This window comes from Macrobrachium rosenbergii, chromosome 54 (assembly GCF_040412425.1).
Source record: "Macrobrachium rosenbergii isolate ZJJX-2024 chromosome 54, ASM4041242v1, whole genome shotgun sequence".
Classification (NCBI taxonomy): domain Eukaryota; kingdom Metazoa; phylum Arthropoda; class Malacostraca; order Decapoda; family Palaemonidae; genus Macrobrachium; species Macrobrachium rosenbergii.
In genome coordinates this window covers 42,057,559-42,084,039 of record NC_089794.1, presented here as the reverse complement: position 1 = coordinate 42,084,039, position 26,481 = coordinate 42,057,559, and the positions used below count along the sequence as shown (strand labels likewise).

Here is a 26,481-nt window from a genome sequence, read left to right as displayed (position 1 = left end):
GTGCACTGTAGGCATTACTTAAGGTTCTTCGCAGCGTGCCTTCGTCCCCTAGCTGCAACCCCCTTCGTTTCTTTTACTGTACCTCCTTTCATGTTCTCTTTCTTCCATCTTACTTTCCATCCTCTCTTAACAATTGATTCATAGTGCAACTGCGAGGTTTTCCTCCTGTGACACCTTTCAGACCTTTTACTGTCAATTTCCGTTTCAGCGCTGAATGACCTCATAGGTCCCAGTGTTTGGCCTCTGACCTAAATTCTATATTCAGTTCAGTTCAATTCACTGTTTATGAAGAGTTGTGATACGAATATCTGTATTATTACAAAGTATTGCATTTGCATTTTCGTTTTATTGTTTAGGGTAGACAGTCGTGGAGTACTTATTCTTGCCAAGTTTAATCGTCATGATTTCAATTGATAGCGTGTCAACCTTGTTTGCCTGATGACATAAATTCATTAAAATGTGTGGTGATAGCAAACGTTCTATTATTATTATTATTATTATTATTATTATTATTATTATTATTATTATTATTATTATTATTATTATTATTATCTCTGAGAAAACATCAAACGCGTTCAAAGTACCTGGTTAAAATATCAACGTATGCATATACATATACATATGTGAATTTTTGTTACTAATACACGCGTTACTTTTTTATATTCACAAATATTACATCACAAACATTAAATAATATTTGTTGCTTAATATTAATTTATGCATGTACTGCATGCATGTATTTAAATATATGCATATATGTATATACAGCATATGCATTTATATACATATAAATAATATCTGTTTACATTATATATAAAACATCATATTTTTATATACATATATATGTAATTGTAGAATTCCATCTTACCTAGCACCCTTGTTTAATAAAACGGCAAATATTACTGAAACTGGTAACCAGTCTTATTTGTCTGATGCACCGATTATGATGCTCATATTATATGAGCATCAGTGATGCATAATCATTATATATATATATATATATATATATATATATATATATATATATATATATATATATATATATATATATATTATTTAGCAGTTAGCCCTGAATTGTGAATGGAATTGGGAGACTAGCCTCCATAGTCAAACTCAAATTTCAGTCACTGCCTCGGTCATCCTTTAATTTACGACTTAAGGAGGAACCCCCAGTGTATAAACTATCTCATCTTCAGTTGTCGGAAAGTATACCTACACAAAAGACTCATCAGCAGTGCATCGATCCCTCTGTTCTCACGGTGTCTTTCCTTTTTTTCTGACATGTATTCCTGCACTTTTCAATACCTCTTCTCCATATCTGTTCTTCTCAGTCTCCCTTTCCTTCATTTTCCTAAAACTTCTACGTTTATCCACACTTTTTCTTAATCTATAGTCCTCCATTCTCTTCACATGGTTGAACCACCTAAAATAACTTTTTTTTTTTTGTTTGTTTGTTAACCTGCTCTATCCTTCTTACCACAACACCTTACCTGCATCTCGAACCCTTCCAACACTTCTCAGTCCATTACAAAAATAATGTCACCAGCTCCAAACATTTTCTTCTCACTGGCATTAAACAACCAAAACTCAACTCTCATTTACCCGATTCGAATTAGTCTCGAGTTAAGTTGATGTGACATGTTAATCCACAACAACACTCTGCATGAATTCTCCTAACGTCATTTTAATCTTATCAACGAAGACAGACGGTATGTCCGACAGTATACAAAATCTAAGTAGTTTAACGGGATTAGGTTACCTAATTCATGCAATCCGGCACACGTTCCCGAGACAAGTAGGCCAAAGCATGCACAAAGTATGATTGTCTTGTTAATGGCAAATGCTTAGGTGTGTTTCCTACGTGGATGTAGACCCCAATATTTTACCCACATTTATCTGAAGCAGGCAGGGGAAGTAGACCGTCCCAAATTGGTGCAATGTAGCGTGAGTTGGTGGGACCTACCGCCGAGGTTGGTGGGGTGGGTGGAATCTGTGGGGGAGGGGAGGGCCACGCGCTGTCTCGCTTCAGATTCTCATTAATCATGATTGACAGTTTCATTGCTGCATAGAAAGTATAATTTCCAGGGGTTTAGACTGATTTGCTTAAAAATCTCATTTTTTTTGTGGAGACTCGCTGTAGTTTTCGAGTTCGTGTGCGGCCTATTTTCAAGTTGAGGGAGTGCTATGGATATATGATAGTTTATTTTAGATATATCTCCGATTGTCTTACTGACGAACACTTTACAAGAGGCCTGTGCTTGTACAGTAAATACATCATTCAGGTAATGGGCGCTTTGAACTAAATGTTAACTTAGCCTTATTATAATACTGCCTTTTTCCCGTATCATAATCGTAGCCATAAATAAAAAAGAGGATTTTTCCTATATCTTAGATTCTGTTCGACACTTGGGAACACTTGAATAACAAAATGTAAGAGAGGGAGCCTAATGCTCATATATAACACAAGCCCGAAGAAACCGGAAAAAGAAGGGATAAAAAAAGGCCCAAGTGGACTTTTCATGCAGCTGGGTATGCTGGCGTTTCGCATGAAAATATGTCGATTGGGTTCGGAATCAAACATGGGATCCGGTGGCCCAGCGGGTGTTACGATACTACTTGACAGGAGGAGATTCACGAAATAACAAGCAAAATATTCCCAATAGAAAACAGCCGGCAGAGCTACTCTGCCTCTTTTGTGTGGGCATAATGAGGCTGTTATTGATCAAACGGTCTTCTTCTGATGCTTAGCTATCGAGAAGGGAAGCAGAAGACGAAATAGCCGAATATGAGGGCGATGCTCCAGATAAAAAGAACACGTCCAGCATTAAAAAGGAGTATAAAGTAAAGAAATTTCGACCTACACTGTAAGCAGATCATCTCATTTTTTACAGGTAGAATCAGTACTCTGGACTAGGTGATCATTTCTAAGATCAGACTGAAGTAACCTGAACAACATAACAGCTGACGAAAGTGAGGCTGAATAAAAATTTTTTTAAATAGATATAAAAATCCAGATAAAAGAACAGACAAAGAGATAATGACTCAGATGTGAATTAGCAGTCATAACACTTAGAACGGAGATGTAGAAGGGATTAGGAGGACTGGTGTGGACATTCGAACTTTGACCAACCAGCAGAGATGAGGTTTGGGTAGACATCATAACGACAAGAGCACCTATCCTTGCTCCTCAAATAAAAGTACTATTTTGATACATAGATTTTATTTTGCAGAAGTGTACAGCAAGATCTTTCTTTTGAATTTGTTCTCTGAATAATGGAGTAATTCAATTTGACATTTGTTTTTCCTCAGCAGATAGGATCTCGCCACAGTTCCCTAGGAGGTCTTTATAGGCCAGGTGACTTCTATCACCCTCTACCACCCCGCCTGCCTCCCAGACCTAGGCCTTCCCATGACCGACACAAACCGGGGTCTTCGGTGATTGATAAGGAAAATATGTTTCACAACAACATCTACTCTGGGAGACCACAAGGAAACGGCCTGCTGAAGAGGCCCTACTCAAAGAACATGACCAGAGTTACACGTCAGTAGTAATCTTTCTTAAGTTTTATGTTAAGTTTTGTTGTGGATGTTACAATGTCAAAGTTTCGAGGTGGTACCTTGCATTGTGAGTGCTAATTTTCTTTTTTTTCTTTTGCCTTATGTCATGACATAGCTTGTGGATTGGAATTCATATTACATATCTTCACATTTGTGTTCATATTTAGGTAGGTAATGGAAAGTTAGTGAACATAAAAATTAACAGTTTAATGAATTTTTTTTTTTTGCACAGAGCTATATATTAATTTAGTTGTGCATATGCACGTTTACTTACAAATGTGTAAAAAGTCATTACCGTGATCACTGTTTTGCAGTCAACCTCTGTTACTCTGTTACCACAGTTCCTCTTCTAAGTCATTAGACAGTTAACTTATCTTCTTTCTGGTTTCTTTTCCTTCAACATATTTTTTATAAAACTCTATTTCCCACATCTTGCTCTTTAAAGGCATGTCCTGGATATTACCAAATCATGTCTTATGGGTGAGCAATACTATGCCAAGAAGATGGAAACTGCCCATTTTCAGACTCAGAATTGTCCACAGGGGTACAATACAAGAACCTTTCATGAGATTGGAACCATAAACATTTTTGCTATGATTGCTTGTTCCCCTGATTGCGGGTCGCCTGTTGGCTGGATGACCCACTCGTGTGAATGTCATATTGTGTTTCCTCTCTGAGTGCGGGCATGAGGAGGGCATCTTCTCTCTCTCTCTCTCTCTCTCTCTCTCTCTCTCTCTCTCTCTCTCTCTCTCTCTCTCTCTCTCTCTCTCTCTCTCTCTCTCTCTCTCTCTCTCTCTTCAGGAGTTCACTTAGATGCTGTGTATAAACTGCTATAAAGTCTGGTGGTATTTATAAAGCATGTATGGTTGAATTGATATTCGTTAAAAATGTTATCAGGTCTTTTTTTATTATAAAGTATCCAAGAAATAGGTCATTCATTCAGCTTACTGTGCTCTCCAGTCCAAGAACATAGCTGCGTTGTCTTTTAACAGTAAAGTTTGTTAAGAATGGTTTAAGAATATCACCTAACAACATGAATACTTGTAAATATTAAAATCTTATTTGGAAACTGCAGATTTAGTGTTTTGGATATTCAAGATTTTTCAAAGGAAAATGGAAATTTTCCAAAAATCACAGTCTGTGAGGGGAGAGGGGAGAATGAACATCCTTGCCTCACAGAATCTCGGATATGATGTGGCTCTGCTTCCCCTTTTGCGCTCGAAATACTAGCACACTCGAAAGCATTCTTTTTTCCCGTAAGCAGCTTTCTTTCCAAGTCTACATATTTCTCTTTACTCTATATCCTCCCAGTCGTTGCGCCATAATGCAGGGTATGTGATAGGGATGCGTGATATATATGAATGTATGTATGAGGAAGATACCAAGGACTATGCTGTATGAATGCATGCATGTATGTATGTATGAGGGATGTCCAGAACAATGGCAACACATTTCATGTTTTAGAAGGTGAATGCAAAATGATTTCAAAGACTATGAGCAAAGTAGATGTAAGGGTAAGAGAAAGATGTTTGGAAATGCTGTAATAGTGGCCCTATCTGGGAACAGGGTGTGCAAAGGCGTGCTTCCAGGCTGTAGGATAGATCTCATCATTTTGGATGAGGTGCAGACCGAAATGACTGGAGAGGGCAGCGTTCGTGAGAGTGAGTGACATTTTCAGATGCAGCAGAATCATATAAGAATGATTTAGATGGGAATGGAGAGGCGAAGACAGCGTAACCATGTCAAAGAACATGAAACCCAGATTGGCAAAAGCTTTTGGAGATAAATTTTGACATAGGAAAGACTGAAATGCTAGAAGGAGAAGCCAGACCTTCAAATTTACTCTTAGAAAGGAGTTTTAGTCTCACAAAATATGACTTTGCCCAGATTTGATGTGTATTTGAGGGCGGCAAGTGTCAAAGCAGGTAAAATACTGAGTATGTCTCACAATTAATATTATACATACATAAATACATGCACACATACAGTTAAGGTCACCAGATTTTATAGCATTAACCTCTTCAGATGTACCAAAGCCAAGCAGGGTGATGTATCTTTGTGGTTCTCTTACAGACATTGAAGCCGAATGTCAAGATGACTTCATGAGAATCCACGTTAAGTTCAATGGAACATTCAATGGACTTATTTATTCTTCTGGTAAGTTTTTCTGTCTTCACTTAATAATGCACTTTTCCTCTCTGCATTCTTTATTATTATTATTATTATTATTATTATTATTATTATTATTATTATTATTATTATTATTGTCCCTATATACCTAAGAAATGAAGCCAGGAGGCATTAGATTTGCAAACCAAGCTTCCAAAGTACAGAATGTTTGTGTATGAAGCCAGAGAAAACAGAGCAGTCAAAAGGTGCAAATAAATTTTGTACATATTCATTACGATAAAAAGCTATACAATCATCGGATAAAATAAAAAAAATTGACATGGAATATTTTTGCACGACGGGTGATGGTTTGCACTCAGAGCCAAGCGTACCTATAACCCCATTGCGCTGAATTAAATGATTGAAAAACTGATGTTTTCTGTGAAGATCATTGGGAGGAATCAGCTGGAGACCAAAATAATTGTTATTATTATTTTCAGTTAAAAATCTTACTTAACAGGAATTATTTGTAAACACTAGTTTTTTTTCCTGTTTAGGTTCTTGAGCCCAATGCGGACTATCGCCGTCGCTTGGAAATTAGCACTTTAAAATATTGTTTATTCACATCGCTTATTACACTGTTTTCACTGAATCGACGGGCTATTTAAAAATTACCTTTGGGGGTTCTGGCAAGTGTGGAAAGTGTTCTCGTAGTCATTTCTTGTGACCCTTCATTTCATGCTGTGTTCTTCTCGATACGAAAGAGTTACGTCTTGTTAATAATTAATCCTCTCTAACCAGTCGCTTCTTCCTACCGTCTCTGTACCGAGACGTCAAACACTTCTAACCTCCCGGCGCCTCTTTTCAGCGTCCAAAGTAACTGGCTCTCTGTTGCTTCTGGTCATTATTTAATTACGTCCTCTTCTTATCCTGTGGTTTCTTTCTTTCCGTTTCAAGCAACTTTTACCTGATAACTCCATTTCCCCCTCAAGGACTTACTGTTCGTGCTACTCGCTTTCGCAGACCACCAGCACCCTCGTTCTGTTGAGATGTCACGTTGTCATACCACTCACTACTGAAAGCCTGTTATTACCTTCACCGTGAACATGTGGAGCAATTTTCCGAGCAGTATAAGGGAGCTGATTGTAACACGTGGCTCCAGTTTACAGCTTCATGCTTCATTTTTGCAACTGTCTTGATTGTATTGCTGCTTATATGTTTTTGTATATTTACTTCCTTGCATATTACCTTTATTTTTTCATTTTCTCTTTGCATAGGCAGACTGAAGCTTGTTTTACAAGCAAATATTTTGTAGTCTCGTTCCATTAGACTGTTCATTTCGCATTATACTATTAACCGTAATAGTGTTTAATAGTCGTCATTTCCATACTCTTCCAGGTTATGCCTACGATGGCGACTGTATCTACGTGAACGGTTCGGGTAGACCCATCTACGATTTCTTCATCCAGCTCAATCGGTGCGGCACGCTCAGCGGGAACGAGAAGGGACGAGAAGACATCAGAGGGAGAACGCCCACGGTGAGTAGCGCTTCCTTTTTAGTTTTCTGTAAGAGAAAACTATTGCGATGGCTTCGTCTGTCCGTCCGCACTTTTTCCATCCGCCCTCAGATCTTAAAAACTATTGAGGCTAGAGGGCTGCAAATTGGTACGATGATCATCCACCCTCAATCATCAAACATACCAAATTGCAGCCCTCTAGCCTCAGTAGTTTTTATTTTTATTTAAGGTTAAAGTTAGCCATGACCATGCGTCTGGCACCGATATAGGTGCCAGCAACACAGGCCACCACCGGGCCTTGGCTGAAAATTTCGTTGGCTGCGGCTGAGAGTTTCATGGGCCGTGGCTGAGTTTCATACAGCATTATACGCTGTACAGAAAACTCGATCGCGCCGAAGAAACTTCGACGCATTTTTTACTAGTTTTCTTTGTGACTGGTTGGCCTAGGTTAAATGAGCTTGTGACGGCAAGGGCCCTTGCAATAAGTCGGCCAGAAAGGGGGGGAAAATAATTACCAACATGACGGATGGATTAATAATGTCTGAAGAAAAAGAAGAAAGAAAACGCTGGTCGGGGAATTCTTATGAGGTTAAAAATAAGAGGTCTGAGGGGGATAATTAATTTTGATTGATATACCAGAAGCTGAAGAAGACCTACCGTAAATGTACTAGTGAATAAATTAATAGTTTCTGAAGTGAAAGCATTAATAAAGAAACTTAGGAAATGGAAAGCACAAGGCATAACTGAATCATTTCAGAGACAACTTTAGCTGAAAATGAAATAACAACTCATAAACTAACTAGGCTGTTTTGCAGAATATGGAATGATTGGAAGTCACACAAAATAGCAAAGAAAGGTGACCTGATGGAATGTGGTAACTATAGAGGTATTTAATTTACATTAGTCGTAATTAAAACATTCGGTATGCTCATCCTCAACAGGCTGGAGAAGGAAACTGATAAAATACTGAGATGAAAAAGTTGCTTAAAACAAAAAGTAGAAAATGCGCCGAAGTTTCTTGGGCGCAATCGAGTGTTCTGCACAGCCGCTACAGCTTATGATCAAGGCCACCGAAAATATATCTTTCGGTGGTCTCGGTATAATGCTGCATGAGCCGCGGCCCATGAAACTTTAACCACGGCCCGGTGGTGGCCTATCCTATATTGTTGCCAGAAGCACGATTATGGCTAACTTTAACCTTAAATAAAATGAAAACTACTGAGGCCAGAGGGCTGCAATATGGTATGTTTGATGATTGGAGGGTGGATGGTCAACATGTAAATTTGCAGCCCTCTAGCCTCAGTAGTTTTTAAGATCTGAGGGCGGACAGTAAAAGTGCGGACGGACAGACAAAACCGCCACAATAGTTTTCTTTAACAGAACGCTGAAAAACGAGTTCTGCAAATCAAATATTGCGCTGAGACATTGTGCAGCAGTGTATGAGATATATAAATCCCCTTCTGGTGCCTTTTGGTGATTATGAGAAGTCATTGGACAGCATCCAGACCAACTCTATTGAAGCTTTTACGTTGCTTGGTACCCCATTAAATATGTTAAACTAACTGAAATTATCCATGAAAGCAGATGCAAACTTGATAATAACTGAGTCTTGACAAGTGATTTTCCGCTAAATTGTCGGGTGAAAGTGGGGAACTTAATGTCACGTTTGGTGTTTGCCTTTCACACTAATTTTATAACGCTAAAAAAACACGACAAGATTTACGAAGCTTACTCAACAGAATGCGCCATATTTTTGAAGGATTTGAGCTGAAACAACGATATAGAATTCACAGAGCAATGCAATAACACTAAGACCAATGATATCAAATGCAGGTTTTCTTGTGCTGGTATTTAGCGAAGGATTGAAATAGGCAAATTAAACAATGGGTAGGCTGAATAGCATTTCGAAATAAACAAGACTGAAATGCGTCTCTTAATAAGATCATGAATAAGTCTATTAGGGTCTGTATGGACAAGAGGCATGTTATAAAGTGGACACTCACTCTAAAGGTTTTCGTCGATTTGGGAATAAACATTAAAGTAGAAAATTAGGAGTCAGCTGGCAGTACTGAGTGAAAAATGATACCACAAGAGAAATTATGGAAGTTCCACTGTTGATGAGATAATGATGAAGGGGAGATGGATTAATGCCCTTGCCTTTCTCTCTTGCCTTGGGAGAATAGTACGTGATAGTGTCAGCTGGGTTCCTGCGGAGACCAGAAAGACCCAAACTTACTCTGACGACAACTCGAGCTGAGTGGAGATTTGCTTAGGCTAAAGGACAAGATGTCATGAAAAATTTTAAACTTGAGAAAAATCACTGTGTGGTAAATTTAGATATCGAGAGCCTACGTAGAAAATATTCTAAGATTACAGAAACCGCAGCAAAAAGTATGTACAGTGGAAACAACTCCAAATGACTAAGTGAATCGAAGTTATTTGGTGTTCCTGTTTACTACAAGTATATAGAAAATAGCTAGAAAAATTTCTTATACTCCATGTTCATTACAATTTTGTTTCCGTAAGGGGATAATGCCTTCAGTGCACCTCATGCGGTGCACTGTCAGCATTACTTAAGGTTCTCTGCAGCGTCCCTTCGGCTCCTAGCTGCAACTCCTTTCAGTTTATTTTACTGTACCTCCGCTTATATTCTCTTTCTTCTATTTTACTTTCCACCCTCTCCTAACAATTGATTCACAGCGCAACTGCGAGTTTTTCCTCCTGTTACACCTTTCGCACCTTTATACTGTCAATTTCCATTTCAGCACTGAAAGACCTCAAAGGTCCTAGCTCCTGAACTTTACCTAATTTCTGTATTCTGTTTTGTTCTATTCTATTCTATTACAATTTTATTTCTGCAACAGAAAAACATGATGTGGAACACGCTGACGGTGCAGTACAACGCTCTCATAGAGGAGGAATGGGACGAACACTTCAAGGTGACCTGCGAGTACGGATACGACTTCTGGAAGACGGTCACTTTTCCTTTCCTCGATGTCGAGTAAGAACGCACCTTTTCTTCTTAGTATCGTTATGAAAAAATAATCTGAATATGGAATTGCAAACACGATTAACTTTAACTTTAGTAATCTTCATCATAATAATCTAAATAAAGAAACGTCTCTTTTTCTCTTAGTATCGTTATATAAAAAACTAATTTCATTATGACACCACAAACACGGTTAAATTCAACTTTAGTTATCGCATCAAAATAATCTATATTAAGAAGTTATTACATAAGAATTAGCTTTGACTTGATATTTCATTTACCAGTTTGTGGTCTTTGTTAGATTCTAGATGAAATAATGTGCTTATATTATCAGATTTAAAAAATCGTTCATACACTGAAATCTTTTGTTCTTTGATAGTCAAGATTTGTTTCTAGCAAATGTTACAAGTCAAACCAGAAAATTAAAAGGGTAAAAAATAACACAGCTAAATCTACTCTTCCTATCCATTCCTTACTTACAACTGTCATAAGAAACGTGAGAAAGAAGACATTGAAGAAAAAAATGCAGTATATAAAATAAAGAAGAAATAAGTAAGCATAAAAACTGTTTAAATTCAGAATATAAATGTGCCACTTCTCAGAGACTGGTCATTAACTTCAATGAGAAGCCTTGACAACTATTGCGTTCAGTGTGTTCTGTCATAATATCTTGATACCTCCCACCATCAGTCACCTCAGTGCAATCCGTCACCTGACTTTTCATGGCAAGTTAATTCCCACCCACCACCCCCCTTACTGATTATCTTCGTGATCTCCCTTCTTTCATCCTGTCCGGATTCAGTTTCTGCTGTCTTCTGTAATTTGAATGTTTATAGTATATACATACAAGAACCTTCACACTTGCTCATAAACAGGCCGATTTGTAACGATAATAAACCTATGCATCTACAAGAAAGACGAGCTTGTATCAGTTTACTCATATCAAAAGCAAAGTTTCTTCGCGTGAACATAGAAAATAACATTATTGTGATACCAGAGTTATATGTACGTTCGTAAACTGGAAAAATAACCTTTAATGACGTTAAATCCGAGAACTCGATGTATTGACAAGCAAACGATAGGCCTACGCCAGATAATTGATTTTACTGGCCCTCTTGTTGGCACATTTTCATTTCCAAGGCAGTCAAAATTATTTGCTTATTATAACCAGTATTCATTCTATGGAAGAGTCTTTCTAATGCCTTACATTAAAAAAAGTTAGGCTAGCCTTTTATGCAGTGTACGTCATCAACGCACAAAGGATGACGGACCTCATTGAGATTTCAGACTTGCTCGTCAAGTTATTTGGCAAAATACTCCTGAAATTGCCCAGTCACTCAACTATTATAATGATTTATATGCTCAAGAAAAAATTATGTAAATATCCAAAGTATTCGGAAGAGAAATCTCCAATACTATTACCATGCATCGACCTCCATCCAGTGTTGTAGTGGCTGTTCCTTTTTCCTATCCCACACAGCTTCATGCCTCATAGATGACAATATTCCATGCTATTTTGAATATTACCGCTACTATGTAATTTACATGCAAGATATTATTAAAATACCTTTTATGGGCACTCGTACAACCATATGTCTTTTATTCACCCACAATGAGACAAAATGATTGAAAGACCACCGTTCATCTTTGTTTGATCTGCGTAGACTGATAAAAGTTCGGCTTTCGTGTGCTTGCATTGTTTTGTTTTGGATGCAAAGCGAAATGTTTATGATCTTATAAGAAGCTTGAGAGGGTTTTTGTGTGTGTCTGTGTATATATATATATATATATATATATATATATATATATATATATATATATATATATATATATATATATATATATATATATATATATATATATATATATATATATATATATATATATATATATATATATATATATATATATAAGCATTAAGCTAAAATTATTGTCCTTTAATATCCGATTCGCTCTACCTCGGAAATAATATTTTTTCATATATGTTACCTGAAGGGGAATTTTTCAGTTGATAATAAGTTCGTCTTTGTGGTTTAAGGCGTCATTGTAGTCCTGAGTTCTTGTTCTTCCGAGGTTCGAGCCCATGAGACGACGAAAACTTATTATCAACTAAAAAATTCCCCTTCGGGTAGCATATATGAATAAATACTATTTCCGAGGTAGAGCGAATTAGATGTAGCTTGATGCTTGTAAATGAATCACAGTGATGTGATAAAATTAAAAATATCATTTATATGTGTATAAAATCATTCAGATGCATATAAATAGTTTATATATATAGAATATATATATATATATATATATATATATATATATATATATATATATATATATATATATATATATATATATATATATATATATTTCTTTGCACCTTCTTCCACTTGCACTCGGGGTCAATGTCTCTGACAGCTTTTCTCTACCTGGCTTGATCGCACACATCGCCCTCTGACAGTTGTTTGTCTCTGATTTTTTTCAACAACATCCATCCACCTTCATCTGCATCACTCTCCTCCCTACATGTATTTCCTCCCTTCTCACCACATGGTCATACCACTGTCCGGCAGGCTTCTTTCCTGGACCTTCCTTGATACTTCTGCTTTTGCAGTTCTCATTTTTTTCATTCCTGATCCTATCCATTTTTGGTCCTCCACACATCCATCTAAGTATTTTGTCATAAGAAAATCTTTCCTGATGGCTATTTTTACCTTAGCTTGAATCCTCACCACCCAGATGTTTACGTATTTTTTACATCAGTCGATCAGAAAGATGTTTATTCTTTTCCTTTGGTCTGCTTATTTCTCACAAATGTGTATCATATTCACTTCCACTTTCTTTCAGAATTTTTCGCTTACTTTTTTTACAAACAAGTCCGTAGCATAATTTTTATCCATTTAATTCACTGTTCATTGTAAATTGCCTTCTGTGCTTCTTAATATAGCCTGTTTATCTGAAAGTCTTACATTTATCAACAAAATCCCTCCTACTTTAAGTTTTGTCAATTGTTTCAGTACAAGCAGACAACAGAATTCAATCCTATTACCCACATTACCCAAAAGACAATTCTTGGATGGTCCACATCAGTATGCCAAATGCATTTCGCATTGTTCAGTCTTTCTGCATACAAACCAGCGATTCACATTTTCCGTATCAGAATCGCATATCGCTTCCTAAATCGTCCAATTCCCTTTTTGTATTTGAACACGTTCTTAAATCAGACTGGGGATTTCATCTCACTGCGAAAGATAATTCGATACAAAACAAAAGCTTGCAGTTGAACCTACTGTATGTTATTATTATTATTATTATTATTATTATTATTATTATTATTATTATTATTATTATTATTATTATTATTATTATTATTATATATTCAGAAGATGAACCTATTCATATGGTACAAAGCCACAGGGGCCATTGATTTTAAATTCAAGCTTCCAAAGAATATGGTGCTCATTAGAAGTAAGAGGAGGTAAAGGAAAATACAGAAAGAAGAGATCTCACTTATTAAAGAGAAAAAATAAATTAATAAATATATAAAAATGTATGTTGTCTTTTATGTAATTTAAAAGTTAAAGAAAACTGCTTATTGGTAAACAACATCAGCTCTTCTTCTTCTTCTTCTTTTCCTCTCCTCGCAGGGTGCAGACGGGCAACCCAGTGGTATTTACTCTCACGCCCCCTGAGTGCCACATGGAAATCCGCTATGGCTACGGAACAGCTGGCACCCGGGTCACTGGGCCAGTTCGCGTTGGCGATCCTCTGACGCTGGTTATCTACATGCGATCGGACTTTGGTAAGAGGAAAACGCTTTCCTTTGGTTGTATTTCTTATGCATATACACACACACACACACACACACACACACACACACACACACACACACACACACACATATATATATATATATATATATATATATATATATATATATATATATATATATTTACATATATACTTGTATATATATATAAAAAAAATTAAGTATACCTTAGTTTTACCAGACCACTGAGCTGATTAACAGCTCTCCTAGGGCTGGCCCGAGGGATTAGACTTATTTTACGTGGCTAAGAACCAATTGGTTACTTAGCAACGGGACCTACAGCTTATTGTGGAATCCGAACCACATTATAGCGAGAAATGAATTTCTATCACCAGAAATAAATTCCTCTAACTCTTCATCAGCCGGCGGGAATTGAACTCCGGCCCATTGAGTGACAGTCTGAAGCTCAACCGACTCGGCCAACGAAGGGCTTGTATATATATATAAATATATATATATATATATATATATATATATATATATATATATATATATATATATATATATATATATATATATATATATATTATATATATATATATATATATATATATATATATATATATATATATATATGTACACACAAACATTAAGCTTCACATGTCATTTAAGATCCAGTTCGCTACTTCGGAATTATCACCAGAGGGAATAAGTGATAAATGGATGGGTACCGAAGTGACTCGAACACCCCACAGTAACCCCCAACGACTCCCAGTCGACATTCGAGACCATTCGGCTATCTCTTGATAGCCGAATGGCCTCGAACGTCGACTGGAAGCCGTTTTAGGGGACTGTGGGGTGTTCGAGACACTTCGGTACCAATCCATTTATCACTTATAATTCCCCATTGGTGATATTCCCGAAGTAGAGCGAACTGGACCTTCAACGACATGTGTAGCTTAATGCTTGTAAAAAAAGTCACGGTAATGTGATAAAAATTCATATATATATATATATATATATATATATATATATATATATATATATATATATATATATATATATATATATATATATATGTATATATATATATATGTATGTATATATAGGTATATATATATATATATATATATATATATATATATATATATATATATATATATATATATATATATATATATATATATATATATATATATATATATATATATATATATATATATATATATATATATATCACTAACTCATCAACAATGCCAGACCTCGTTACCAGAAATGAAACTTGTGACATGCCTTAGAAGAGAGGAAACGGCTCACAATGAAACCCGAAAACCAACAGAATGAAGGAATATGTCAAAAACTGCCACCAATGAAGACCTATGGCGGCATGAAGCTCCGAATGATTTACAAAATCCGAATATCAACGCAGCGTGCTTGTTAAAACACCATTGAAGTACTGGCTTGACTTTTTTTTTAAACTGGACAGCTGAAAGAGAAGCTACGTTGCTTAAAAGCTCACTAAACTCAAATGCACATCTAAACATAAAAAGGTAAAACAAAAAACTTATTTATGAAATCTGCAAATTCGCTCTCTACTCATATAATTATTTCTCGAGATCTGGTGTCAGTCGTCATTGATTTGTAACGTTATTAGAGAACCATTATAAGAGCAAGTAACAAATTATGAAAGATGCAATATGGTTTGTGTTTATATACTATTGTCTTTAATTATGACGCTAAAGATATTTATGATTGACTGTGTTTCTGCTTTCTCTCATCGGGAGTGAATTAAAAATTGTGTAATCAAAATGACTCTCCTTTTCGAAAGTAAATGTTATTGAGAGTCGATCGAACCGTCTAACTCTTGATTGCACAACCTCTGCGCGGTATCATGACGTCATACCGTCCATAATAGGGCAGAATTGCACTTATTCCTAATTCCATTATTCATAATTAGCAGTGGCCAGGAAAAAAACTAAAATTACTTGCACGAAAATCTGTTACAGACCACTTAGTTTTTCTCTGAATACAATGAAGAAGTTTTGATCATTCTTTATATTATATCTTATTGTAATTTTTAGTTCTTATGTGAATGAATAGTGACTTTATCTTTCCTCTTTCCAGAAGGATTCGATATCGTAGTCAGTGACTGCTACGCCCATAACGGAGGAAATAAAAAGATAACTCTTATAGATCACTATGGGTGAGTACCCTCCCGAGTTAGATCACGTGTGTTTTCTTGGTAAATCCTGGGTCTTGATTTAATTTCTTCTTGTAATTATTTGTACTGTCCCGTTTCACTTAACTTTCAGATATTGAGGTGGCAGATGAATAACAGGTAGAGAGGGCACCGCCATGGGATAAGTATTTTAAACACTGCCTCTTTGTCTATGTACTTATTACGATTGCTCTCTGTCTCACACGCTAATTATCTCGTCAAAAACAAAAACAGTCCCACCTATAACTTTTCACATCTTCACCAACTTTTACTGCAGCTATGCAAAATATATAAAATGTAGTTTACGAATTACCATATTGACGGCATATTCATTGACTTCCATTCCCTTTCGAAGTATCGTATTGTAGTTATTCAGCTTCTGAGAAACCATTCATCAGCTCCAACCGTAGGTCAGCTTCTTTTGCCTGTATCCCTATGTTTGATCTTTCAGCTTGAGAAAAACTGGTCCTCTACCTTGAGCCTTTAATATAATTTATTCACCACGGAGGTAGGGAATATGTAAAATATGGATGCAAACCATTACGGTTATCTGTAATAAAAAACACCATGCTTGTCTTTCGATAATACCGATAGAAGGAAAAGCGTCATGCAGCCTAGAGCCATTTTCATACCTGTTGCAATCCACTTGATGTGTAGTGTTTAAACCTAAAATAATTTTATAAATAAATGAGTTTTATTCCCACAGGTGCCCCGTGGACGAAAAACTGATCAGCCACTTCGAAGGTACCTGGACGGCAGACGAGGTTTACGAGACGCAGGTGTACGCCTTCATGAAGACGTTTAGATTCACTGGATCGCCGGCGCTCTACATCGAATGCGATGTTCGCATGTGTCACGGAGACTGCCCGGTAAGACATTCTTTTATGAACCTGTGTTACTTTCAGCTTAAAAATAGTTTTGTGACGAGTATGAGGAGTCTGCTCATCTCGTGTAGGGTAGAATAATCTTCCCGTCATCCAATCCCTAGACCGATGGAAAGTATAGGAAAGTTTGCTGGGTTTCCGCGCCGGCCTTAACGAAATATGATTTCTGAAACTTACTAAAGACCTCAGGGGGTTTAGTTCGAGAGGCACTGAGACACAATGTGGTATGAAAGACAATAAAGTTAGTGAGGGGGTTTTGCATTCCTTGAATTTTTTGCAGACGCAGCCGTGCCACTGGCGCCGAGGGAAGAAGGAAAAAAGGTCCGTGAGCCAAGAGGAAGGAAAAACAAGAGAGAAAGATGCTGGCGTCAGTCCTCCCCCCTCCAACGTGTCTGAGTCTCTAAGCTTATTCCAGTCCATCCAGGTGGTCAGAGATGAACATCTGGCTTCCAGCACAAAGAGTAAGGGGAATTCTGAAAATGAGCGTCATTTTGTCCACGGACCGACAGACTTCGGAATAACTGGCAGAAAGTGTGATGGATATGGTTACTCATCATAATTTCGTTAAATATTTTATTGTCTAATCATTATTATTTTGCAGGTGATGACGACCAAGACGTTTGCCTGAAGACTGGAACGGTTTCAGCCTTAGCAGGTGATTGTATAAGTGTTGAATTGTTTGAACTTACTTTGACTTTTAGTGTTATACTAAAACACTACTAAATGCAATGTTTCTTCCGCAGTTCCTCGGTTTCTAGGGCTCTATGTAGTTCTAAGAATCTTACTAAGCCATTTAAGGTTTTAACATTTTGGCATGTTATCATTTTCTCCTTGTCTTCAACTTTCAAAAAGTTCATGGCCCCGTTTGTTTTTGTTATGAATGACCTAGGCTTAGCTATTACATATTGCTTGTATTTTTTCTCTCTACTTTAGTAACGATTATACTATCTAAATTTTTTTCCCACTGCTCTGTCATTTATTTCTGTCATAGTCATATTTTATTCGGTTACGACATCGTCTAAGAAAATTTGCTCTTGCTCTCTCTCTCTCTCTCTCTCACACACACACACACACACACACACACACACACACACACACACACACACACACACACACACACACACACCTAGTTTCTCAAATATACTTGGAAAATTGCCCACTAGTGCAATGTGACTGCTATCTAACTTTAGTTCACACAGTCCGTTGCAGAATTTTTCTCCGCTCTCGATTCTTTTCTTCGTAGCCATCTGCCTTGAATGGTCTGTTAGTATCTGCATAAATCTTCCTGCATACTCTCCATACATCTTCCTACATTATCAGATACTTGCATGCTTACAAGTACTTTCAGACACCTCAGAGTCTCCTGTGACATACCATTTCACTTCCTCTGTCTTTGGGGTCTTGTCAAGTACACTTCATGTCTGATGTGGTAAAGGAAGGAGCAGATTTCCTAAATAAAAACTACACAAGTTAGATTTATTCTCTATCATACGTTTGACCATTTTTTGGTCTAAAGGTTTTGGTAAATTTATCTGAATTGCTCTCTCTTTTCGAAATTTAGACTAGAAGAAGCGTCACCATAAAATTCACCTAAAGGAGAACAATAGTTTAATCAAAGATTATTTTTTTCTCTAGGGAGGGTAGCGCCATCAGTACACCTCATGCGATGCCCTGTAGGCAATACTTACGGTTCTTACCAGCGCCCCTTCGGCCCCTAGCTGCATCCCCTTTCATCCTGTTTACTGTGCCTCCGTTTATATTCTCTTTCTTCCATCTTACTTTCCATCCTCTCTTGGCAATTATTTCACAGTGCTACTGCGAAGTTTTCTTCTTGTTACACATTTAAAATCTTAATACTCTCTATTTCCCTTTCAGCGCTGAATGACCTTATAAGTCACAGCCCTTGGACTTTGGCCTGAACTTTATATTCAGTTCCATCCCAATAGATGATTTTATGAGTTGTAAAATGAAAAAGAAAATAATGATAATCGATTCTTTGAACAGGGATGGTAGCTGTGGTTCTCGGGATACTGACTGCAGCCTGTGGGGTCATGTGCATTAGACTTAGACGGATGAAGAAGCAGCAAGATTCCAGCGCCCCTGGCACCCCAAGGAAACCAACCATGTCGTACATATCGAACTACAAATCTGATTTCGTTCCTCCAATCAAGCGAAGACTGGAATAAGAGAAAACAGACTTCAAAACAGATGTGGCTCATATGGGCGCCTTAAGGCAAGGGCGATAGCTGGCATAGGGCCGGCTTAGTCTAAATGACCAAAAAGATAGGTACTCGTAGAATGTAGGTAGGGACGTCAGCTTGTCTTCTAAGAAAGATCGTGTGTGGCTTTTCATGCCTAAAAAAAAGTTTTATTCATTGTTATTGTTATTTAAACCCAAGGCAATCTTTGAAGTACCACTTTCTGGTATATAATGAGTACAAACCCACACCCTTCGTTATAGAATAGAATATGTAACCAATACCACTGTAAGAAACATATTTCCCATAATCCTCTGTCTGTACACAGCTTTGTTAGTTTCATTTGAAAACAGATACTGAAGAAAGTGTTCATGTTTATCTTCATTGTTAGTTCTTATAACTTAAGGGTGCAGACTATATTAGGTAGTCTGTACCGCGAATGGTAGGCACCAGTTAATTGTCTACTAACCATATCTTCACGAATATGTAAAGAGGCCACTGAAGAAGTTTGAGTTTGACGAGTGAGCATTTCCTATGCCAAATCTTTGTCCAATGGAATGCACTTAGGCCTAGTTACATTTCACTATTCTACAGTCATGCCCTTAGTCCATCATTGATTGTTCTTATGGAATATGAAAATAAACCAGTAAGTTTTGTTTATAGCTCGAGCAATAAAGCTTTTTGTTTTATTCTTAAGTTTATTAAGGAATTATGCACGACTTGTTCGCATTTATAGCGTATTCTCTAAGTACACTTCATCATCATGGAATCATCCACGATGGACTAAGGATTCTGCTTCATGTCATCATCATCATCATCCTCGGTTTATTTTTGGAGGCCTTCCTTTTGGCCCTCATTCGGTCCATCAAATGGTCCTTATTTATTTGTCGCTTGTAGTTAATAGTTTTTAGAATAACTTTTTTTGTTCTATGTCATGCCTGTTTTGTAATAGATTATGTATTCTGTGTCTTTCCATGTTTTCTTATAAGTTTTCACGTCATATCTGTTTTTGGGCAGCTTATTGAATAGTCTGAATACCGAGTTCTCGAGCACGACTGCGTTCCAGTATTTTTCGCGCATCGTAGTCCTGTCAAAAGGGAAGCACTGTGCAATCAACCTACTTTCCAGAAATGTGTGACCGTAATGCTCATTTAAACAGTCTGTGTTAATATTTAGGGTTATTTTCCTAATGAGAAAATTATATCTCTTGATAAGCACAAAAATGAAATTGGTACCTAGTCGTTAGGATGATACTTCCCAAGTCTTGCAGCTGTTGCGGCCGACCAAGCCAAATCAGCCATAATTAATCTTGAGAACAAATGACAATCCAGTGACGGAATTGCGATACACCATTCTAAAAAAATTAAAAAAAAAAAAAACAATGGCAATTTATATTCCAAGACAGCATTTATATTAGGGACCATTTAATTATATTTTTCGTGTGATGATTTGAGACGCAACTACACAGAAGTCAGAGAACACTACTGGTCGTCAGTTGAAGCTCTGAGCAGCGCTAATAATTGAAAAGGTATCGGTGAAACACAAATTGATGTCACGGTTTACTGTCATTGCCCAAACACACACACAAACTTTATGCAGTGACTGTAATTTTCAGCCTTATGAAAGATATTTTAAAACGTTAACAGACATGAGATAAAATATACAGTTGATCAGTAAAGTATACTTTGTTTTCCTATATAAAACCACCCGATTGGAGAGCTCTTAGTGACGTCAGAAATGATTTCCGAACTGATTGGAGAAGGAAATCCATTGATGAGACATTTACCCCATAAAAAAAGAATAAAAAATACAATTTTTGGAACAGAAAAAGAACACTATAATTCTATATCTAAGGTAATGCCCATTCCAGAATATGAGAGAAAAATCGCACCATATTTCCATTTTAATCTTCATTCCTGCGTTCTGTTACGTGTAGTGATGCTTACGGTGCTTAGCATGGGTATGTTGCTGTAAGAGGCCTTTTACATATTTTGTTTTCATATTTTTTCATGATGTATATCAGAAACATTTTAAAAACAAAGATCTTATATTCAACTTTTATGCAGTAGATATGCTCATTTTATGGCGTGTTGGTTACCAGATGCACATATACCGAGCAAACACCAAAGTTACGTTAAATTTTACAAGCAGAACATAAAAACAAGCGCAGTTTTGATGGGCATCAGTTATTAAATACTTAAGATAATATTTCTTGGTCTGTTTTCTATTCATATAGTCAACTATCAAGCTCACCTCAACAAGGGCATTCCACCTTCAGTTTTATAGACCTATAGGAAATCCACGGCTGTCAACCTTATTTGTACTATTTATTTGAGCATATGCTTCAGAATATTTGCACTGTTCTGAAAAATTCTTGATAAGGTTAGTTTCTCTCGTGTCCGTGTTGAAACTGCTTTTCCTTGCGTTTGATAGAGAGAAAGAATAGGATTTTTTAGACTCATTTCTAGGTAAACAAAGTTTTAGGTAAAGATGCATTTCGCAGTATGAAGTATTGTTTCTTGGTTCATGTCAATACTTGTTTTTCTGTGATGTTACGCAAATTGCTTTTTTTTTGTTTTCAGAACAGTTGGAGCTATATTTGTTTGTAATATGAAATACATTAAATTCTTTATTCCAAAACAATGTTGTGATTTGCACGTAACATTACAAAGGACGAGCCAAAGTTGCATGTGACTGGAACAATAATTACAGGGCTTTATACATATGAGCGTATGTTTGTGAAGACTGAATTTTATAGTTACGAATAAACTTACATAAAAGAACTCTGTAATTTTATTTAACTGCAAAAGCTTTTGATGAACCTAAAAAACCACAATATGCAATGTTATATCGTTACTCTTCTTATTTTGTTATTCCTTATTAAGGCCTCACACGCGCTATTATTATCTTTATAAACGACCACCGGAATCGCAGGTAAAGCAGAGTATGTATGGGGTCATCTTCCAGCAAAAGTGACCGATTCTGGTGCTCGGAATATCTACTGTAGATATGAACTTTCCAACACCAGGTTCCCCAGCTTCCAACTTACTTTCACTGTCATAAGGTCGTCATGAGTGTCAGTTATTTGGCGATACGCTTCAGTGGTTTAGCAACTCCCGTAGTTGGCCGAGTGTTGTACACAATGGTTTCATCATCCCCATGCCATTTGGACCGTTAAGTCTAAAGATAATAGTGAATGTGATCTAAGGAGGAGGAGCAATAAACCACGAAACATACTGTGGCAAAAAAGAACACCAACTTCAGAACAACTTACCGCAAAGAACTGAAAAAGGCCGAGCATCGGGAGCTGTAGCTCACGATATTTACTGTATACTACCATGCGTAGCAGTACGATTCGATGCACATTGAGACCACCAACTGACAAGGTTCCCTAACTTCAACATAGGTAAAGATAAGGTTAGTGAGACATTATCCTCGCAAAAAATTATTTATTCCTTTACAATTTTCTGAAAATACATTCTGATTTTCAAGAACACATTCAATACTTAATTACATCAAGTCCAGTAGGCCTAAGAAGTCTACGTGTTGTATTAAGATAATACCTGTATACAGATTTAGGAAATATTGCTATCCACATATATCCCCGTAGGGATTAGTGTCGCCAGTGTACCTCACACGAAACACTAGGAATTACTTAAGATTTTCAGTTCCTCAAATACGGCAATTATGCCTGTTGACCTTGCCACTAATGTGGAATGTTGCTTCCTCAAAGAACATTAAATTATTCAAAAATGCATAATCACTATTAATTCTTTCGTTGAACTGATAACAGAAAGTAAGTCGTGTATGATAATCCTCTTCTAACAATATGTGATGCATCTGGATCCTGTCCGTTTTTTTTTTTTTCGAAGACTCTTTATGCACAGTAGATTTTGAAAGCCTCATCTCCAAAGATGCTCATCTTTGGCTCTTTCTCGGACTTCTTTCAAAGGATTGTTCTACAGATGCTGCAGTTCCTTCATCAACACATGGTCTACAAGGTCGTGGTTTATCAATAACATAGCCTATTGCCTTAAATTTCTTCATCCACCTGGCTTTGCAGTTCCTGTTTATTGCTTCTTTATTGTACTGGGTTGTAAACCTTCTTTGGACAGTGACAGTATATTTTAGCTCAGCCAGCCAAAGAACTCAGTTTACTTTCTCTTCTTGTGAAGCCGTGGGTCAACAGTTCTAAAAAAAGAAGTCATTTTTAAGTTTCAGAAACTGCAAAATATTTGATAAAACAAATAATAAATAAAACTTCAGAAGAACAGATTTTAAATTGCCTATGATTTTAGGCTGTATATATATATATATATTATATATTATATTTTACAAATTATTCTATCATGTATATGTACTTATTAAAATCCACGTAAGAAGGCAGTGAAAAGCTACTAGTATTTTAAATTTCACTATGATTTTATGGATGTTGGATAAACTGTATATATATATATATATATATATATATATATATATATATATATATATATATATATATATACAGTGTGTGTATATATATATATATTCTATTACCATGAATAATAAATATCATATGTAAACACAGAATATAGCAAGAGAAAACTGAAGATTTTGATCGCAAGCATTTTTGCAAACTTTATACAAAAACAAAAAAGAGATTCGGGACCAAGAGTAAAGCATACCGAAAGGTCGTTACTTTTGAGGAAGGTCTTCTTCAGATGAGGAACAACTAACTGCCTAGGGCTAAATCAGGTAACTGGATAAACCAATGTGAGACAAAGGAAATTAAACAAGGACTACTGAGATTCCTAAGCTTCTCTTTCAAATTTCCTTTGAACATCTTGTGCAGAATAGGATCAAGTGTTTTATATAATCTTGTGCTTAAATTAATGTTATTTTCTTTTGTTGGTTACTTTAATGCCGATTCTATGAGATATCAGGTAACAGTATTTTTTCGTTATTATGATATTATTCTAATCGATTCAATGTGATGTTTCTCACTTAAGTGCATAAAAAGAGTACCATTCTTTTGACCAGTCGTAACATTGAATATTTGCGTTGAATTCTTCTGGTCCTTAATTTCTTACTTGTGTATATATGAATTTAACCGCAGTCAATATATTTTCTAAATTATGACAATAATCATCACCTTTTTTCTTAGCCACCGAAATATTATCATAATCGTTATAACATAAAATGTATACTTGCAGGCATACTCCCGCGCAGAACTGCAAAAATAATTAAATGAATAAATTCGATACAATACCCAAAATGCACTGACACTCACAAGACAATGCAAACGCTGACTGATGCACACAGCAAGAGTAAATATAAGTATTTGCAAAGAGAACGCATTCAGAGATAATTATAAAAAGTAGTAATTTTATCCGCGGGTTTAGATCAAGCAACATTTAGATTCAGCTTGAAATCTTTAACTTTTTAGCCCCGTTTTCGTGCGTTGAATGAACACTGTAGGCATCACTTAGGTCCTTTCCCAGTGCTATCTGTAACCCCTTTTATTCCTCTTACTGTTTCTTTATATTTCTTTCTTCCATCTTACTCTTTCCTGTTACACTTTTGACATTTTTTTACTGTCAATTTTTGGGTTTTTGAAACTAGATCCCAGTGCCTCAATATATTCTACTCTATTTTTCCATACATTTGACTAATATTTTGGGTTTTTTCGAACTATTGATCAATGTGCATGAATGAATCTGAAATATAAAATAAGAAACAAAAAAAAGGAATTCATTGATATCATATATATATATATATATATATATATATATATATATATATATATATATATATATATATATATATATATATATATATATATATATATATATATATATGTATGTATATATATATATATATATATATATATATATATATATATATATATATATATATATATATATATATATATATATATATATATATATATACACCCTCTTATGAAAATCTTGAAGCCCATTGTCTCAGCTCGGACAAAATTCTGAAGAACATCCATTAAGGATATGTCTATTGATCAAAGAATTCGGCACATAAAGGAGGATACGATATTAACCTATATTTGGGATCAGAATAAACAAATAAAACGAGATTCTATGGAAAAAATTAGTAAAGAAACGTGTCACCATTAAACTTAAGATGAGTTATTACCTGGAAACTTGCTAGGATACTGTAAATAAAATAAAAATGTATTTCAGATAGGCATTGTATATCAAAACTATTTTCTGAGAGAGAGAGAGAGAGAGAGAGAGAGAGAGAGAGAGAGAGAGAGAGAGAGAGAGAGAGAGAGAGAGTCACAATGAGGCCCATTATGTTAAAATGAGTAGAAGGCTTGGTTTAGATTTACCCGGACTTATCCCACCATGGACCTTTACCCCAGAGCTCAGTGGTCTGGTTAAACTAAGGTATTCTTACTTTTTTTACCCCAAAGCTGTGAAACGGAAAATAGGCCTGCTGTGGACCCATATCAAACAACAGAGAGACATGAGTGGTAGAAGATAAAACAATTTAAAAGTGCTTAATTCCATTCATTTTCAAAACCTGGAGCTCACTATTTTAGGTCTTGACTTTTTAAACTAGTTTTCATAACTAATTATTACGTTACGTTTAATTATGAAATCAGTAGAATTTACAGAAGTAATAAAGCTTTTTCGCATAATCTACAAAGTTTATGGTTTAATTACTGTGTATCTCAATTTTTCATTGTATAATTAGAACAAGGAATTCATACAATGATTAGCGCACGAGTCAACACTTTTCACAGTTTGCTGAGTTAGTGCATTTTCCTTACTTTGCTGATAAAAATTGTATTAATTAATTAGTTTAACGTGGAACAACTCTGTTTATAAAGGTTTTATCCTTTCAGATTATGACTACTGCACTCACTCCGTTTTTAGCTCGCAGTGACTGCTGTAATTTTTTCTTAGTGTTATTTTGTGCTTCTTCTAATACTGTTATTACTACTGACATAATGCTCCTGCTACTAACGCTAAAATAGTTGTGCTGGTTTTGTTTTAGTGTTAATGGTCTGGATGCCGGTTTCGGTGTTGCTTTTTATATGAAAAGAAAGGAAAACACGCTTTTCGTATGCGCAGTGATGTCTTTACTGATCTGATTCCCTCGGAAGAAAACTATGGCAGACTTGTACGTACATCCAGCCGGGCTAAACATAAAATCTTTGTGAGAAAAATATTTATGACTAAACTAGATACTTCAGTATGTGCTCTATTAGACTGAAAAGCGCTGTTC

At 36.0% G+C, this 26,481-nt stretch overlaps 1 protein-coding gene across 4 annotated transcripts in view; it reads left to right on the top strand.

Annotated features, from left to right (window-relative positions):
• Positions 1-22,086, top strand: part of LOC136835024 (uncharacterized) — a 39,950-nt gene extending 17,864 nt beyond the window's left edge. For 2 of the 4 annotated variants that reach the window (XM_067098085.1, XM_067098087.1), the window contains exons 5-14: positions 3,313-3,541; positions 5,632-5,715; positions 7,066-7,205; positions 10,049-10,185; positions 13,815-13,969; positions 16,061-16,139; positions 16,861-17,023; positions 17,319-17,499; positions 17,640-17,693; positions 19,043-22,086. In XM_067098085.1, coding sequence (XP_066954186.1) covers positions 3,313-3,541; positions 5,632-5,715; positions 7,066-7,205; positions 10,049-10,185; positions 13,815-13,969; positions 16,061-16,139; positions 16,861-17,023; positions 17,319-17,499; positions 17,640-17,693; positions 19,043-19,224 — 1,404 coding nt within the window. In that variant the 3' untranslated portion in view covers positions 19,225-22,086. Of the gene's footprint in view, positions 1-3,309; positions 3,542-5,631; positions 5,716-7,065; positions 7,206-10,048; positions 10,186-13,814; positions 13,970-16,060; positions 16,140-16,860; positions 17,024-17,318; positions 17,500-17,639; positions 17,694-19,042 lie in introns of all 4 variants that reach the window. The other 2 variants (XM_067098084.1, XM_067098086.1) reach the window with 1 other exon arrangement.
• Positions 22,087-26,481: the final 4,395 nt, after the last annotated feature.